The 17,168-nt window shown below is 42.0% G+C and overlaps 1 protein-coding gene across 1 annotated transcript; it reads right to left on the reverse strand.

Annotated features, from left to right (window-relative positions):
• Positions 1-2,419: 2,419 nt before the first annotated feature.
• On the reverse strand, positions 2,420-16,956 carry LOC8027577. Its single transcript, XM_029981280.4, has 6 exons — positions 16,863-16,956; positions 10,206-10,273; positions 8,254-8,325; positions 6,772-6,899; positions 4,468-4,650; positions 2,420-3,435 (listed from the first exon to the last, which is right to left on the reverse strand). Exons 2-6 carry the CDS (start codon positions 10,246-10,248, stop codon positions 3,127-3,129), a joined length of 735 nt encoding a protein of 244 aa, XP_029837140.2. The 5' UTR covers positions 10,249-10,273; positions 16,863-16,956; the 3' UTR covers positions 2,420-3,126.
• Between the last annotated feature and the right edge of the window lie 212 nt (positions 16,957-17,168).

Raw genomic sequence — 17,168 nt, forward strand, 5'->3', positions numbered from 1 at the left:
GAGAAACGAACCAGAAGAGGCCTCCCGACGCCCCGAACGACTCGCGCGCATGCGCAGTGGCGTTACCGATGCGTTCGAGGGCGATCCGTTCGTGTGGAAACGAGCTGATGAAACTTCCTATTGTCAGTGACAGAAGGAAAGCGGCAAATGCGTGTCTTTCGAACGCCGGGGGCCTCCACGACGCCGTACATGCCTTCCGTCGTGCTTTGTCCCTCGAGGTGCACTGACGCCGGTGCGTTGTCGAAGGTGGGAAGTCAGCACTGTAGACCCGACCGAAGATGATCCCCGCCGTTCTTTTCTTGTCAATGACTACAGCGCCGATATGTGCTCCTGACTGCCTCTTGTAATTCCTAGTTGTGATTGCACGACCAAACATTGCATCTTGACGTCACGAGCTGTAATTCTGACCACATTTCATCAATTTTGAACAAGTTTGATAATGCGTGTACCAAGCACGGTAGAAGCTTGGAAACGTCATTCTCTTAAACCAACACCGTCAAAGTGAACAGCGTGATACTAGCGGTATTGACGTCGACGAAAGCAAAATTTAATTCGATTAAAGACGACAAGGTCAGGGTTTTGCCAATCATGAAATGGCTACCGTAAAGACAATTTTGGTATTGCACGTCGCCAATTACATTGTTGATGTAACTAAATCATGTGTGTAATTGGCTTGCTCTCGATCATTAAAACTTGTGAAAAGCAGGTATACCACATATATGAAGCCACGGCTATCAGCAGTGGTAATCTGGCGCATGCCCAATAAGGGTAATAATGCTCGTACGCGCAACCTTTGTTCTCGCCGGTCACTCCTGTTTTTGATAAGAATATTAACAGCAAAAGTCGGTTCCGATAGGAATAAAATAACATAAAAAAGTGTAGTATTAATATAAGTACTAAGTATAGAGGAAAAAGGTTATCTTCCTCAGAACAAAAATTGAAGAAATATACAAAATTGTGCTGGAGAACACAAACACACACCGGCAGCTTTCGTCACACCTAGCAACAAAATACTCACACGTAAAGTCTAGCATGACTTGACATATTCTCGCTGAAGATGAATGACACATTTTTATTTCATTTTTGTTGCCTGCTCTTCACGAGCCTAAGGAAGCTTTTTGATCTGAGCTGTTGAATAGACTGTCATCGTCCGACTTTTCTGTAAGTTTCAATACGCGAGGCTATACCTGTCGGCCAGTCGCAATCAAAACAGCAAAAGGGCGATTTACGACGAAATTGTAAAAACTGCGTTTGGTAAAACAAGAAAGTAAAATACGAAAAATAAAAACAATGTGCATGTCGTTGTTTTTTAATGATTTTTAAAAATTTTGTTGGTATGTTACAGAAAGGTAAGAGGACTTGAATGCTCACATCTCACATCGTATCTCAACAGGCTATCCGTATCCATTACGCACTCGGTGTTATGCTGAACGTACAAATATGCCAGTCAAACATCTGCCATTGTGACAACTCACGAAATGGCCATAAAAAAATAGATGAGGACGCCTAAGCTTTGCCTTTAATAGTGGAACGCAGAAGTCGTGCAAGCGTGTCTGAGTGGCCTATCAGTAGCTTGTCTGGCTTACAACCGGAGCTTCGTGGGTTGGAATCCCGCCTATAGTTGTTTAAATTTTTTTATTTTTTATTTAGGGCAAATAACTTTTAAAGTCAAATCATTTGAGACCACGGCGACCTTTAATTCGCTTTACATGTCATGTTTTGACCACTGTAATTTCATGCGTAACGTCACATTCCACGTGACCGTTGTTGGGATGTTTAAAAATCCGCTGCGAGGTCGTGACCCTATCCGCCAGTTGGGATAAACCGCGTCCCACCGGCGCCGACACCGACGCTGTTTTTTTTGTGTTGTTTTTTTGTGACAAGAGCTCCTAAACGCTCTCACGTTATAAATCTTATTGTGTAGTTTTCACGCACTGCGACTGAGTTAAATTCAGTTGGTTTTAATGCTCCTAAACAATAGCTCCGATTTTACTTATATGATTTCAAACGGGGTACCATGATTGAGGGGGGAACAATCATACTTTTGTAGTTTCGCCTCTCAGGATGGCAGTTTCTCTCCTTGTCTTGTAAGCGTTTGTCCAGGTAAACGAAAAAGTGTTGTTAACCTATATCGTGGTAGGTAATAAACTGGTTCCTTTTCGTGCGGTGATCTTTTAATTGGTCAGCTGTTGAACTGTGAGATTACCGTATTTTTCGGATTATAGTCCGTACCATGTGTACATTCCGCAAAAAACAAAAAAACAAATTGGGGTCGAAAAAAAATATTTTGAAATGATTGTCCGCAGCATAGTTTTATCATACAGAGCACATTTTATCATACACAGCAAATATCATACACAGCACACCTTGAATAAGGCCTGTTGTATTATCTAACAAAGAAACGTGTGTCATACATAAATCATCATCATCATCATTTAATAAACCTTGAAGGCCATTACGGGCATCACCACTAATATAGTCTATTATTCAAAAAAATCCTTCACGTCTTGCCACAGTAAATGATATAGAAAAAACAAGTCCTCATATATAGTCCACAGTTGTAGATAGTCCTCACAGGGTAAAATGTAACCTTTTAAACATGTATAGTCTGCGGACGATAATTCGGAAAACAGTATATGCAATGGGCCTTTGTTCGGTGCGCTCATATCTGACAAACCTTCATCAGACATCTGGTGAGTTTTTGCGAGATAAGCTTGCACCTGGGGGCACTATATCTGATATTCAATGCTGCTGAGTCTCCTGAGCTTATAACTCGATAATTTATATCCGATACCGGTGAGCTTCTTCTCGCTCAGATTTTGTGTTGTAAGAAGAGAGCTACATCCGAGAAGCCTTTATTGTAAATCCGGTGAGCTGATGTCTCATGAGCTCCTATTTGATAAAATTTAATCCGAAAAGCATTCACCTGCTGATCCTTCCCGCGGTGGGCCTTGGACAGATGACTTTGTTCGATGTGAGCTTTCGTCCAATGAGCGTATATGTTCGGTGTTGTTTTTTTTTGTTCGATGAGCCCATACGCAAATGGTGTTGCCAACTGAAGCGAACCCCCGAAGCGCTATACGCGAAAGGTAACTAAGTTCGGTCTAGCACCTGGGAACTGAAGGTCTAAGCACGCGGGAAAAAGGTGCCAGCGACCGCTTGGTTCAGAACCGTCAAGTAGCTCCCGTAAAGAATCTTGTAAAGCTCCGCGTTGGTGTAGTTCCTGACTTCGCTCCGGAATGCTCGGCTTCGCTCGATGTTGAGGTCCAGATTGCTGTCGTAGCTGGCGCTCAGCGTGATTTGTTCTACGAGAAACGTCCGCACGCTGCCGTCCTTGCCGGGGTTCGCGGTCGCCTCAAAGCGAGCCGTCGTGTTTCGGACAGCCACGTGGACCCAGATGGTCTTGCGCGTCGAGAGAACGTTGTCGCCTTTGGTCTGGAAATAAAAGGCGCCGAGAGACGATTAGTTTTATTATAATTTGATCCAATTAGAGACTCCACAAATGCCTTGTTCCACTGCAGTGGCGAATGTATGTTTTTAATAACTTTTTAGAGCGCAGCTCTTAGGCGCCCGTTTCCGGCTTGAGCGGCGTCGCCGTCGGCCTAACCGTCACACGTCGGCGTCTCCGTCGGCCTAACCGTTACGCGTCGGCGTAACGCATGGGCGTTACGCGTCGGCGTAGCCACGCGGTGCATTATGGGAAATGTCCCGCAATGCACCGCAGTGACGCGCGCGTTGCATTTTGGGACGTTTCCCATAATGCACCGCGCGGGAGGCAGGAGGGAGGATGAGGAGGGAGGAGGATAGAGGAGGAGGAGAAAGAGGAAGGAGGAGAAGTGGAGGAAGAGGGAGTAGGACGAGGAAAGGGGGAGGAGGTGAAGAGCAGGGGAGGAGTAGATGAGAAGGGAGGAGGAGAGGCATACCGTCCCCTCCGTACCCTCCCCTCCTCCTTGCCTTTTTTAACAATTTTTTTATGTTAGAACTCAACCCACGTAATAAAATGCGCGTTTCGAGCTTCTTAAAAGTACAAAAAAAACCTTGTTCGAAAGCACGAGACGATTTCGGAGAGCAAGTACCACCCCGCCATTTGCCTTCAAGGGCCGCCTGAAGGACGGGTATTAGGAGATTTTTCTAAAACAGACACAAATACGTGGAAAGATTTTTGTTTAAACGCCACCGGCTTTGTGGAGCGGAACATGCTTGGGAGCAAGCGATATCGCCGAAGAATTCTTGGCTCGCCGAATAAGTTATTTCTTTTTATTCAGCAGCGAATATTGCTGTTTGTCAACTTAGTCTAAAAAAAACAAAAAGTTTTAGCAAGTGGGAGTGTTTTTTATGTAAAAATACGGCTTGAGCAACTGACTGAAGGATAACTTTAAGTGAAATGAAAATGCGACAACAAACAACCAATGTCAATTGTAAATTAAAATTTTACTTCTGTGTTCTTTTAATTGTTTGAGGCCTTACCTGTGCGGTGTAGGTCACGTTGAGTCCGCTCAGATCGAGGGTACACGTGATGCTCGTGTTGCCCGCCACCTGGATGGGCCGGTTGCAGTCCCCGACGCGGCGGACCAGGGTGTCCAACCCCCTCACGGCACCTTCGGTTAAGTTCACCTTCAGGTCGCGGATGCCAAGACCGTTCTTCTTAATCTGGATGAAAAAATGAGAGAGACTGGCTTACACTGTCTGGTAGTTCTGAACGCGACACGTATGCAATAGTTCTGCAGCGAGCAGATGTTTTCTCCGGACGCCTATACTTAGGAGATGGCGCTAGCGAAAGAAGTGATCACCTAAAGTGTGTTGCAGGTTATAGACTAGCGGGACAAACCCTACCCCACAAAGCTTGTTTCCCAACATGATTAGGCGTGTCCTCCTCTCCAGGGTCGGCTTCCCAAAAGCAGTAATACTGGAGGGCTTTGTGTGAGGAGCCTGTACTGCTATTCTTAGCCTACAAAAGACTATGACTGGCCTGAATCTCTGCTCCATCTGGGTCATCTGGTTTATGGGCCTGGTTTGCAATGCAAAATGCGTGGGAGTCCCTAATGAAAAATCTGATATCTATAAGACATTTTTTGTCCAACAAACACGTATGGTAAAATAAGGTCATATAAGAGCAAATAAGAACCATATATGAGCAAGTATGAAAAATATATTATATAAGAATTTATAAGAAACTTCTTATCTGTTTCTCATGACTTCTTATATGTTCTTGTATGGATTTTAAATGTTAATATGTGATCTTATTTGATAATATCCGTTCTTTCGACCCATATATTTCTCATACAAACACTATTTTGACTAGGGGTGGCGAAAGCGTACGCTCTAAAAAAAAAGGGTATCACCTTACACCTTTTTGTCCCATATAATGCACCCCTAAACTTCAATTCGACGTACAGCGCACTATGCGCAAACAGACGGCCCCAAATATTACGAGGGGCTTGAGAACGGTACGATAAACTTATTAAACAGAACAAAAAAAAACACCGAGGTTTTGCAGTAAAGCCGAGAAAACCCCGATTTTTTTTTTTGTAGTCAATAGCACGTACATGACCTATTTTAATAAGTTGTACCACACGGCTATCAAGCATCTCGAGAAAGTTCGTACCATGAGATCGACGTCAGTGGGCTGTGTGTCCAACTGGAGTTCTGGGGTGTATTACATGGGACAAAAGGTGTAAGAATACACCCTTTCTTTTCTGGGAGTGTAAAGCGTCCTCCAGTTTTGCTCTGCCTCTCCGTTAGCCAGCCACCCCGCTACGCCACAATGTACGCACGCCCATGAACATCCAATTTGGTCCTAGGCGTCTGACAGTAACTCCAAAACGCTCGCGATGGTTTCAGTTACTCTCTTTTTTTAAATTAAGACTCTTCATAATCACCCAGATATAGTAAAACCGTTGTATTCGGGAGGACTATTGGGCGTTCACCATGTCTTATGTTCCGTCACACTTTTATGTGCCGTCACAATATGTTTACACCGAAAACGCAGATTAAATCAGCAATCGCGCGCAGAAGGCTGGGCTCGAATCAATTTTACCGAATTGGACCCAGAAAATAAATTAAACCCGGCTTTTTGGGCTTCGCAAATAATCTACACATCGCAAAAGGCTGAAATTTTTTGAGTATGTGACACTAGCGGTGGTGATAAAAGGCGAACGTGTAAGCACATGACGTTACCTGGACCAAAATAAACAAAATCGAAGCCAAAATTCTTTATGAGCCGACGTTCACCGAAGCCTAATATTCATCAACCCGAAATTTTAGATTGTGGGTGCAAGAAGCATTTCTTTCAGTGAAAATCTTTTCAAGAAAGGAAATAATTCCGCCTTTTTTACAGGCAAGTTTTTTTTTTCCACTGAAATAAACATTATAGACGACACCTTCAATTTCAAATTTTGGTTTAATGAATTTAGGCTAAGGTAAAAGTCGGCTCATAGAGAATTTTCGTTTAAATATTGTTTTCCTACTGATGCAGGTAACGTCGAGTGCTCAAACTTTAGAATTTTATCACCAAACTATCGTCATGTTCTCACGGCATCTCAGTTTTCTTCGATGCGTGATTTGTTAATGCGGGCCAAAAACTGTGTTTAATTTTCACAATTCCTCGTAACTCTGGAGAAAGTTACGACACGTAGCGGAATTAACGTAAGGAACTGAAGTAGGAGGCTAGCCCCCGTCCAAATGTGCTACAAAAATCAGCGCTTCCTGGCGGCAAATGAAAAACAAAAGAAATGGAATGAAATGCGTTCGGCTCGATATGCGGTTTGTTACCTTGAAGTTGTGAAAAGGAATTTGAGCAGTCGGGTAAAGAGATGGTGTCGTTCTGATGAGGGCAGGTACACGCTGTGACAGCACAGTGTCTATGAAGACGTTTGAGTCCGTCACGGTCACTCCACTTGCTGGGAAATAAAAACAAAACAAATATGCGTGTGGTTCACTTTATGAAGAACGATTACGATTTTTTTTTGTCCTTAACAAAATCACCAGAAAACCCAAAATTTTTCCAAGCATAAAACAAGAAAAGCAACAAAAAAGCGCCGCGATTAAAGCCATCATAAACGTATTAATTGTTTTTTTTCCACAGGCAATATATTTGTGGAACAAGCTTCTATGTTTCGCCGTTTCTCCGCAGTTTATTTCTGAATTAAATAATGTTTTATGCATTTTGTTAAGAAAGTGAGTGTGTCAAAACGGCTTTTATTCGTACGTCCTTGTCGGACGGGACAGGTTATCCTATAGGATTATTACATAGCGTGGCATTTCAGTTGTAAGTATCCTTGCCTGTATCTTCCGCGGCTGGTTTGCCCTTAAACAGGGCTGACAATATTTAAAATATGAATAAAAAAATCGTGCACCATGACAGCGCCGAGTTTGTGTGTGCCTTCCACTTGCCCTTGTGTTCTTTCACAGCTGTTTTCTTTATTATCTTTGTGTGTACGATATGAAGCTGAGCATTACGTGCATGGTAGAAACGGCATGCTCTGTGTCCTGTCCCATATTTTTCTATTTTTACGTTACAGTCTCGTCGTGCACCCTCGGGCAGACGGAAGCATATTTGCAACTTCAGCGGACGCAAACTACCGAAAAGGGCGTGGCGGACGGGAGCAGGGAGCTATCGCCTTTCTAATTCTGCAGCTAAAACCGACCCCTCGTCTCGGCCGAAATGCGAACCATAGAAAAGAGAGATTAAACACACGCCACTGCAGTGGCACAAAGCTATGATCAAAGGACCGTCTCTTCGAGTGCTTTGAAGGGAAGTAGATTCACCTATATTTTTTAGACTGCCCGTGGATAGGAAGCACCCTGTTAATGTTTGTCTTCCAAGCTCATGTTACCTTGATTGTCAAAGGGCAAACAATGTTTTACTGAATGGCGACACCGTCGTTCGACGAGCTTCCTCGATTGTTTTATGTTCTATGCAGTACTGCAATATTACGTAGTCAAGTGCAAAATTAAGAATGCGCCAGAAGCTCTTTCTCCACCCTCATTAGCGTCAACCTGTGTTGTTCCGCGATGCGAAAGTAGCCCCGTACCGAAGCGCGCATCATGCTGAAGCCACTTAACTCATCATGGCTACCGCCTTTTCTAGTTTGTTTTCGGGGCGAATTTATGCAGTCGTATAAGTAATATCTGGTGTTTATGCGGAACATTCTTAAGTGGTACCCGACGATAGCAATAGCACCGCTAAAAATGGCCAACGATGACGAGAAGCAAGCAAGCTGGTTCCATCGGCAAAGCCAGGTTCTAACCAACCTTTAGTGCCGTCATTTTCAAGGAGCCCCAGGAAGTCTCGCACGTCCTCATAGCGCTGAGCCTTGGCCGTCTCTGTGGGAGTCAGAGACCCACGTATATTCCACCGGACAGCGAAAGTAGCGGGACTTCAGCTTGTGCATTTTAAATTTTCTTCATAGAATACGTCTTGTGTTGTTACGAGCACCCCAACAACATCCTGAGGCTGCCGTAGAAAATGCGGCTCTACAACGTTTTATGTTATCAGAAGATTAAGCGCAATAGACATTTTCCGCATTAAAACGACACGCAGCGGCGAAAAGCTCGCACTACCGCTCTGCGCCGGGTGCTGGGAACTGTAGCTGCGCTACCTTTCCTGCAGTCTCCACAACTGAAATGAGTCACGGAAGGGGCAGGAAAGGTAGCGCAGCACCCATATCGGAGGCAAAGTGTAGTGCGAGATTTGGCCGCAGTGTGAGGAAGGCGTGGACATGCGCATTAGTCGTCTTGAAAAAAAAGTGAATCCCAAAATATTTTTTTTCAGATGAATTTCTTTTTCATCTTTCTTGTCTATTGCGTTTTTTTTTGTTTTTTTTTTTCAACTTTGCTGCACTTGCAATGTATTTTCGTTTAACTTCTGCGGTTACCTCAAATAAGGTCGTAGTCAATATCCGTATCTGCGTACAACTAACTAACAACTTGAAAGTATAAATGAGATATGCTTTAGCTGGGCGAGGGAGAAAGGGAGGTCCTAAAGCGATGAAGTAAACGTTTTAACAGACAATTTCTAGTTGCAGCAAAAATATAAAAAAAAATTAAAGCAAAATGCTAGTCTTTTAACAGTGCTAAGAATGTATTTGGAATAAATAAGACATCAAATAGGCCATTTTCAAAAGTCCACCATGCAACAATGCGGTCGCCACTTCTTGGGCATGAAGGGCGTGATTGAATCTGAGTTCACGCAAAATGCTGACGCAGCACTAGTCTGCAATAGATGGTCAGATTGCGTGCTTAAGCAATGGTGGACTAAGGTAATTTGGGAGGCGGCTACCAGGTGGCGAACACTTTCGCAAAGAGGCTAGTGAAAAATAAACAATTTCCTCCGGTAGGATTAAGTTTAAATTAACTTTTATAGGCCCCACTTAACCGCTAATCATCACCACAACTGAAACGTCTGCTAGTAATTTTGCAAGGTAAAGGATGTGACGTTCCTGCCATGCTTCAAGCGAGGGACTAAAAAAAGCACTAAATTGTCACGCACCGTGTCTGTTCTCCACTGCTACGTACAGTAAGTGACGTATTTAGGGCGGACACGCTATCGTCACGAATCAGTGACTTTATTGCGTTTAGTCTTGTTGTGTTACGGGGCGGCGTGACTTATTTATTCATCGCTTAGTATATATATATATATATATATAAAATTGCGGCAGGAAATTGCGACTGAAATTTAAACTCAGTCGTGATGGTGTTGTTGTAACTATAAAATAAATGCTGAAAATATTTTCTTTAGGTTTTGTATTATATATAATGATTTACTAACAGAAAAACATTGAAATTTATTTTACGACTACAAAGAATTTATATAGAAACCGAGACACTATTCAAGCCGTGCGAGCAGATAAACATTGAACGCCGAGTGGCACTTTTTTTTATATAATTCCAGCGACGAAACCATCATAAAAATCTAAATGACATTCTGTAATCTAAAAATAGATTAAGAGATTACCTCGAGCTGTTTGCCGACTAGCTGATGATACTTTCAACAATCCAGTGCCATTTTTACTTTCATTGTTAGTGGGATTGATCATTAATATGTTTTAGCTAGATTAAAATTATTTTATTTTAATATTATATTAAAGTGCAGCAAGGATGACGCACGTTCAAAACTATGCTTTCCCTTACAAGAGTGTGTGTTATAAAAGTGGTTATTTATGTTTCTTCTTATTTCTTGATCAACAAATGCATTCCCCACTTACCGACTGCGATGACCGCGAAAACCAGACCAACGATTCTCAGCATTCTGCTTGTAGATTGTGAGCTGTGCCTACGCAAGGAAGTGGGAGTTTACAAGAGAATAAGCACTCAGGCGAGGTGACAGTTTTCAGCATAACTACAATAGCCAAGAACCAACAGAAGATGTTGCAGAACCACGGGGAACCCTCTGGCACTCAATTTTGCACCACGGGCTCTAAGTTCTCGTAAAATTAACTATTCTAGAGATTTTTTTTTTGATGATGCCTAATAAGCTTTTGATTGAAACCGTATTACCCATTAAGAAGTTGATGTTGAATAACTAATGAACGCCTGAATAATACTATATGCCGTGACCTGTACATATGTGAATTGTTTAGCGTTTAGCGTCTTGCCGTCATACGTTGAAACACGTGGGGTCCTGGACTCGTCAACCACAAAGTGGGAACCAAAGTTTATGGAGGGTAAGCTTAAACCCTTGTGACGATGACGCAGCTTTTTTGTCCCCGAAGTGCGATCAACGCGCTCCGCAAAGTTTCGGCTACAATCTAGTGTTTTACGAAATTTAAGCTACTGGTGTAAATCATGAACCTTAATACATCCATAAAAAATGCAGGGAGCAGTGTCTTTAAACAGCAAAGCGGGTGGAATAACTCTTAAATACTGGACCCGTTTTATTACTTCACCCCAAAATACCAAGGCGGCTAGAAGTATCAAACACAAAGCTAAAGACTAAACCATGATAAATGATACCTGAGTTTGTAGCAAGAAAGGGGAAACATCAAACATTTAAAATAAGAGAAAAAAAAGGACAAACCGTCTGTTCAACTGTTTCGGGTTCCCTTTTCTTACGACAGTCCGAGGCATGATTAATCATAGTTAATCCTCACCAGTTTTTCTTTTTTTTTTACTAAAGACTAACTTGACGGACTGCTATATTTGGACTATTGCGACAAGGGAGCGGGGTCATCGTTGCAAAGGTTCATTCAACGCGCTCCGCAAATTTCGGCCTCAACTTTGTGCGTTAAATGTACGTCTATGTATACAGGGTGTTTTTTTTTTAGCTGCACCAAATTTTCAAAAAAGGGAAACGTGAGATAGAGTAATTTAAGCCCTGGGGAAGTGTTAATGGCCATGGCGACCATTAGAAAAAAGGTGAAATTAGGTAATTAGTTTGCTAACTAACTAAAATGTTTTAACTAACTTTTAAATTTTTCACTTGAGAGTACATAATGTATTTAGATAATTGAAGCTCGACCTCAGTATGATCTAGGCCTGTCATCAAAGTTTGATTAAAAAAATTGTAGTAGGTGCTATTGGGTCCAGAAATTCCACTTTGGTACACGGCGCCAAACCGAAACTAAGCGAGGAAGAGCGCCGGTAAAGTTTTCGCTCCGCCCTTTCGGGCATGCGATTTTTTGTTATCGTGGCCGGCTCCACTTGCTTAGGCGAAGCTGGCTGCGATAACGACGATCCATGGGGGCTGGAAGGGCGGAGCGATTACTTTACCGGCGCTCTTTCTTGTTTAGTTTCGGTTTGACGCCGTGTACCAAAGAGACATTTCTTGACCTCGTAACACCTACTACAAAATTTTTAACCAAACCTTGATGGCAGGGCTAGATTATATTGATGTCGAGCTGCAATTCCTTAAATACATTATGTTCCCTGAAGTAAAAAATTAAGAAGTTAGTTAAAACATTTTAGTTAATTAGCTGACTAATTGCCTAATTTCACCTTTTCTCAAGGATCCTCCATGGCCATTAACACTTCCCCAGAGCTTAAACGACTCTATCTCACGTTTCCTTTTTTCTGAAAATTTGGAGGAGCTAAAAAAAAAAAAAAAACATCCTGTATATATATCTGCGAGTTTGTTTTGCCGCAGAACACCAAAGCAACCTATGGCGGAAAACGATGAAAGGAATTTCAGCAAAGGCACAGCTGATAATACGATTAAATTCGAAAAACGCGATATGCGTAGGGATAATGACGAACGTTAGTGGTCTAAACGTCAACTGAGCATCGTTGTTCGCTGGGACGCTTCAACTGTTTGCCGTGATTCACTCTCTCATGTTCAGCAGGAAGAACTCACAGACCTTTCTTTAGAGTGCAGTTCTGTGTCGTTCAAGTGTACAAAAAACAACTTGAACGAAAAAAAAGTGATACATATTTTTCTTTTAAATTTGAGCCCAACCTGGCCAATACAGGATACCAAAATGTGCGCAGAAAGTTATATTGTGGCGTAAAACTCGTCACAAACACATGAAAGGATATAACCGAAGACGCGCGCACGTTAAGCCCTTTTTTATTAAGTTCGCTCTTGTTTAAGTATTACTCTCATCAAATATAGTGCGGCGCTTAGACACATATAGCTGTTATGCGATGCCAAAAAGAATGTATAATATTGAGAGGCTCAATAGCGTAGTATGTGAAAGATTACTTGAATCTGGCAGTGTCTGCCACGATTCTCAAAAAGGTTTGTCTTTTCGATTATCGGCACATTCGGGCCAAGTCCCAGAAGTACTTTTAGGTTTGAACTGCAGTAACTGACAGCTAAAAACAAATCGGGTCGTGGCTGATTGCTTCGGGATTAGATTTTTGTAGTGATAATCAGATAATTATCATGGGCTGCGGAGCGGTAATAAGAAGTTCGTGACTCACTATACCCCTTGTTTCTTTTGCTGACACTGACTATATAAAGAAAATACAATGTCCCCCCTCCCCCCCGCCATAAAAACAAAAGCGGAAGTAATTGCAGTGTTGCACAATTTAAGGCGCTGACTCTTTCAGCTAAGTTGTAGAATTTCGTCACTTAGGCAGCAGAAATGCTACTAATATTAGCGCGTGTTTCTTTTAAGGACATAAAATGCATTTGTCATGGGTAATGTTCAAGTTACAGAGCCTCCATAAAAATTACACGATTCATTTTATAAGTTGTTCTATAGGTAGGAGAAAAGATTATAAACATAGTTTTCCATGAAAATAAAAAAGTTATCTCAATTGAGTTATTTCAACTTGTGGCCTTTGCAGAAACTGAACAATCGGCGAGAATTATTAATTGAATAACTTGTAATTTCCGCACCTCCCCCTCTTTGATATAATATTTTAATTTTCGTTCTCGTTTACATGAGTCAATCTTGCGCATGATGATAAACCTCTGTCTGAGGTTGTGAAATGGAAAACGCGAAGGAAAACAAAAAATAAGAAGAGGCAACGTTTCAACATCTCTCCATTTTGCAGGAAATCAGTCATTTCATTCATAAGCTACGCCGCTGGATAATGTCAAGACGAAACATTTATCGCATCTTCAAAAAATACTCTGCTTATTTTTTAGTAAAATGCCGACAAGAGGGGCTGCTTCTCGTATGGCGATCAGGTTCCTAAGTCGCGGCACTTTGCCAACTGCAGGCATTGAGGTAAAAATATATATATAAAAAAAGATGTATATATATAACGTTTTACAATAACATTTACTCAGTATAAACGAACACAGAGTGTTGCCGTCGCGTCCCGCAATGTCTGACACATTTCTTTCCTCGAACGCCTCTAGGAAACCTTGAATTCAGAAGTGCTATCGCGAAAACGTGCGAACATAGTCCTCTACGCACAGGCGCTCGCCCTGGCATATTTGAACTGTAAACACGCTGGGCCTAACCGGATGTTATTGAAACCGTAACACGCTGTTTCTTGATTTTAACTGAACTTTTGCTTCAGCACAAACTTTGTGTTATGCATACTTTCCTGGCCAATTTTTTCTCATCGTCCGGGTGTCATTGAAATGACCTTGAACAAAAAGACGATAGTGTTTGAGTTTTTAGCCACCGAGGGTTCAGTAAACGAAAGGCGTGGATTGGTGTGGCCACGCCTATTGCTTCGTAATTGGCTCTTATGCGTTTTTAGCGGCTATTGTTGAAGCCTCATTGGCTGTGGCGTAATAGTGAGATGCACGGTATTCGCCAGGCCCTGCCGTCCGTACCTTTAAGTGTGCTTTCTCTTTTTAGTCACGAGAAACCGTTCTGGTTGATATGACCATCGGTCGGGTTTAACTGCGCCTACATAGACGTTAAGATAAAATGCTCGACATTGACATTGACATTGGTTAATGTGGCCGCTCTCTGGTGAATGTTAATTGTATCGGTAATCATAATAGTAAAATTTCGATTATAACTCGAATCCCAAGGTATTCGTATTATAATCAGTCAAGGAGTTATGTAATTTACCCTCAATCTTCCAACCTTTCGACTCATTTTTCTTAGCTATGCTCTTGTCAGGTTGTTTATAACTAGACCAATTTAAAGAGTCGTTTTTATAGCTCTCGCACAACTCAGAGCTTTAGGTTAAACAGATTTACGATCACTTAGCATAGAGCCCCTGAAACAACGAGGAGGCCACATTCGTTGCCAAATTACTCTTAACTATATCGCCATATGGCAGATTTCGCGATAATTTGTAAGAAACATTCAACATATATTGCTTGTTTTTGTGGTTTTATGGAACGTCTCTGGCCACTGAAGTCACCCTTCCTTCAAACGAGCTATACGTTGTTGCTCGTTTGTAGGCCTTAGTGCCCTATCTTTGGAACAACGCAGCTTTGTTTCTTCTTTAGATGGCAACACGGCGTAACAATTAGAACAGGAAATAGAAGGACTCCATTGTTACATAAGGAACCTTGCTTGCATAATGATCCCTCTCGCCGGCGTGTGTCATGCTACCGTTCTCATCACGTACTTCCATTGTTTAACTGAAGGAAAAAAAAATTAAATTGAGACATTTTGATGTTCGCTAAGACAAACGCTGCCATTTCGTATGTTACGGTGATTCGCGAAGGTACTGTGCGCGTGTGAATGATTAGCATTGATCTTCAATTCAATATGTACGGGCACACCGCCGCTACATATGAAATTCCTAATATACTAATATTCACCAAGGTTTGGCTGGATACACACAATAAAAAACATGCCCATGTTTAAATATTTTATTATGTTCCGCTTAAATGTAACGGGAGGGAAGCGAATGTCTTCATAATAAAAAAAAAAAGAAAGGACGGCATGAATGCACACCCGAAGCTAATAAGATATTGAAAAAGAAACGCCAAGATTTATGCCGACTTCTCGACTGACTTTTGGCTAAAAGAGTTTGCTTAGGAAAAGGACGGCTTCCACTCTAAGGCTTCCGCAAGGTTAATTTTTTAAAGTTATTAATTATACAACAAAACTTAATAGAGCTGCTTAGGAGCACGATTTTTAAAGACGATGGCTGTGTTGAGCAGCAAGTAAACTGAAAGTTAACTTGAGATCTTAAAAAAAGGTGTTTCCTCATTAGTGCTAATTGTAAAGCAACCAAAATTGTTAAAAAAGTAGTTTCACAAGCGCTGCTAATTCTCAGACGCAGTGCATAGCACCAAGGAAGTTCAGACATGGCAATTCCAAATATCTACTACAATAAAATCAACCGGGAAGAAAGGTCTCAAGATGCTTGTTAACAGGCGATCCATTTCCCATCCACTTCGTTTTGCCCCACCCGCTGAAAATCGTGCGGTGCGGAAGAAACGTGCGTCGCAGCGATGTTGTGCTTTTTTCACCGTCATTTGTCTACAGATTGTAAGGTTCTATTGCACCGTCATTTTTTGCATGGTTATTCAGAACAGAATAAAAAATAGAAAGCTGCAATATCTTTTTTTTTTTTCTCGCGTTATCCATGTTCCTACTTTCCTGGCAAGATATATTCAAAACAAATATTGAGGCATTGCGTGCTCCCATACATTCAAATCCCGCATGTTTTGTTTAAAAAAAAATAGTGATGCCACAAGCAACTGGCGTTTTTTTTTTTTTTTTTATTCCCGTGCCTATCGCTTTGCCACACAGGTGGTAATCGTGGCCCACATACATAAAAATAAGAACACAAACATCAGGCATCTTTTATTTTCGGGAAAGAAGTATTGAGCTTATCATTTATGTTTTTTTCAGGCATTGTGTCGCGGTCAAAAAGTAACGTGCCACGGTGTTAGCGAAGACAGTATTCGCGAGCAAAGAAATTCTCATTGCATCTTGGTCACACGCATGTTCGTACAGTCAGTAGAAAGCTATTCTTAAGCGTTTGGTCCGCCTATGTAGAGTTTGCTGTCATCCGCATGAGTACGGAAATAAAGATGACCGAACGATTACAGTTTAAATGATGACGATCAGTGTGGGCTTACAAATTCAAAATAAACGCCAAGCATGCATCCGTACAACAGTTAAACAATATAGCCGTGGAAAGTTCCCAGCTTACTTCAAAAGGCTAAAGGGTGGATCCCGTGTAATAATGCGCAGGTAAGAATGAAGGCGACCTAAATACACTGTGAAAAACACGAAAGGCGCTAATGATCTAAAACTCTGCAGTATCATGAAGGGTGCGCAAGACGATTAACACTTATCAGCAACGAACACACAGTTTGCAATCCTCACACTAGAGAAAGTGCAGGTCGAAAGCAATAAACTTCCTAGCGGCAGAGGAAAACTCAATAAACAACTGAATCTGTAAAATAAAGACAACAGCATATTATAGCTCGAATAGGGACCAAGTTTTTAACTTTTGGCACACGTATAAGAACAGTCAAAGATGAACCAAACAATAGACGAGCATGACTTAGCGCATTAAGTTGAAGCGAAATGAGCGCAGCTTACCGTACGAGCAAGCCAAGGTCCCTCACTGGGATACCGGTCGGTGTGTGCGACTGAAACGCAAGACTTTCGCTTCGAGTCGAATGGGCGACACTCCGTTGGTTTCTCCCTCTCCCGCCCTTCCTCTCGAGGCAGATCATGACGTCATGTGTGCGAGAACCTGTTTTGAGTTTCGCATATCGCTGTTCGCCCCTACGACGACGACGATGCTATCGTAGCCTCGTGTGAGCTCGTTAGTGGAAGCGGAGTCACGTGTCGGCCTTGATTTCTGACTTTGACCGAGCAAGAAAGCGAAACAAAACCAACTTG

The sequence above is a fragment of the Ixodes scapularis genome, unplaced genomic scaffold (genome assembly GCF_016920785.2).
Source record: "Ixodes scapularis isolate PalLabHiFi unplaced genomic scaffold, ASM1692078v2 PGA_scaffold11__112_contigs__length_91849675, whole genome shotgun sequence".
Lineage (NCBI taxonomy): Eukaryota > Metazoa > Arthropoda > Arachnida > Ixodida > Ixodidae > Ixodes > Ixodes scapularis.

What these genes read in the sequence shown, in the direction of transcription:
- LOC8027577 (XM_029981280.4), bottom strand. Translation starts at nt 10,248, where the DNA reads ATGCTGAGAATCGTTGGTCTGGTTTTCGCGGTCATCGCAGTCG. An exon ending in TGAAAATGACGGCACTAAAG is followed by an intron (nt 6,900 to 8,253) that starts GTTGGTTAGAAC and finishes TTTATTTCCCAG; the next exon opens with CAAGTGGAGTGACCGTGACG. An exon ending in TTCCTTTTCACAACTTCAAG is followed by an intron (nt 4,651 to 6,771) that starts GTAACAAACCGC and finishes TTTTTCATCCAG; the next exon opens with ATTAAGAAGAACGGTCTTGG.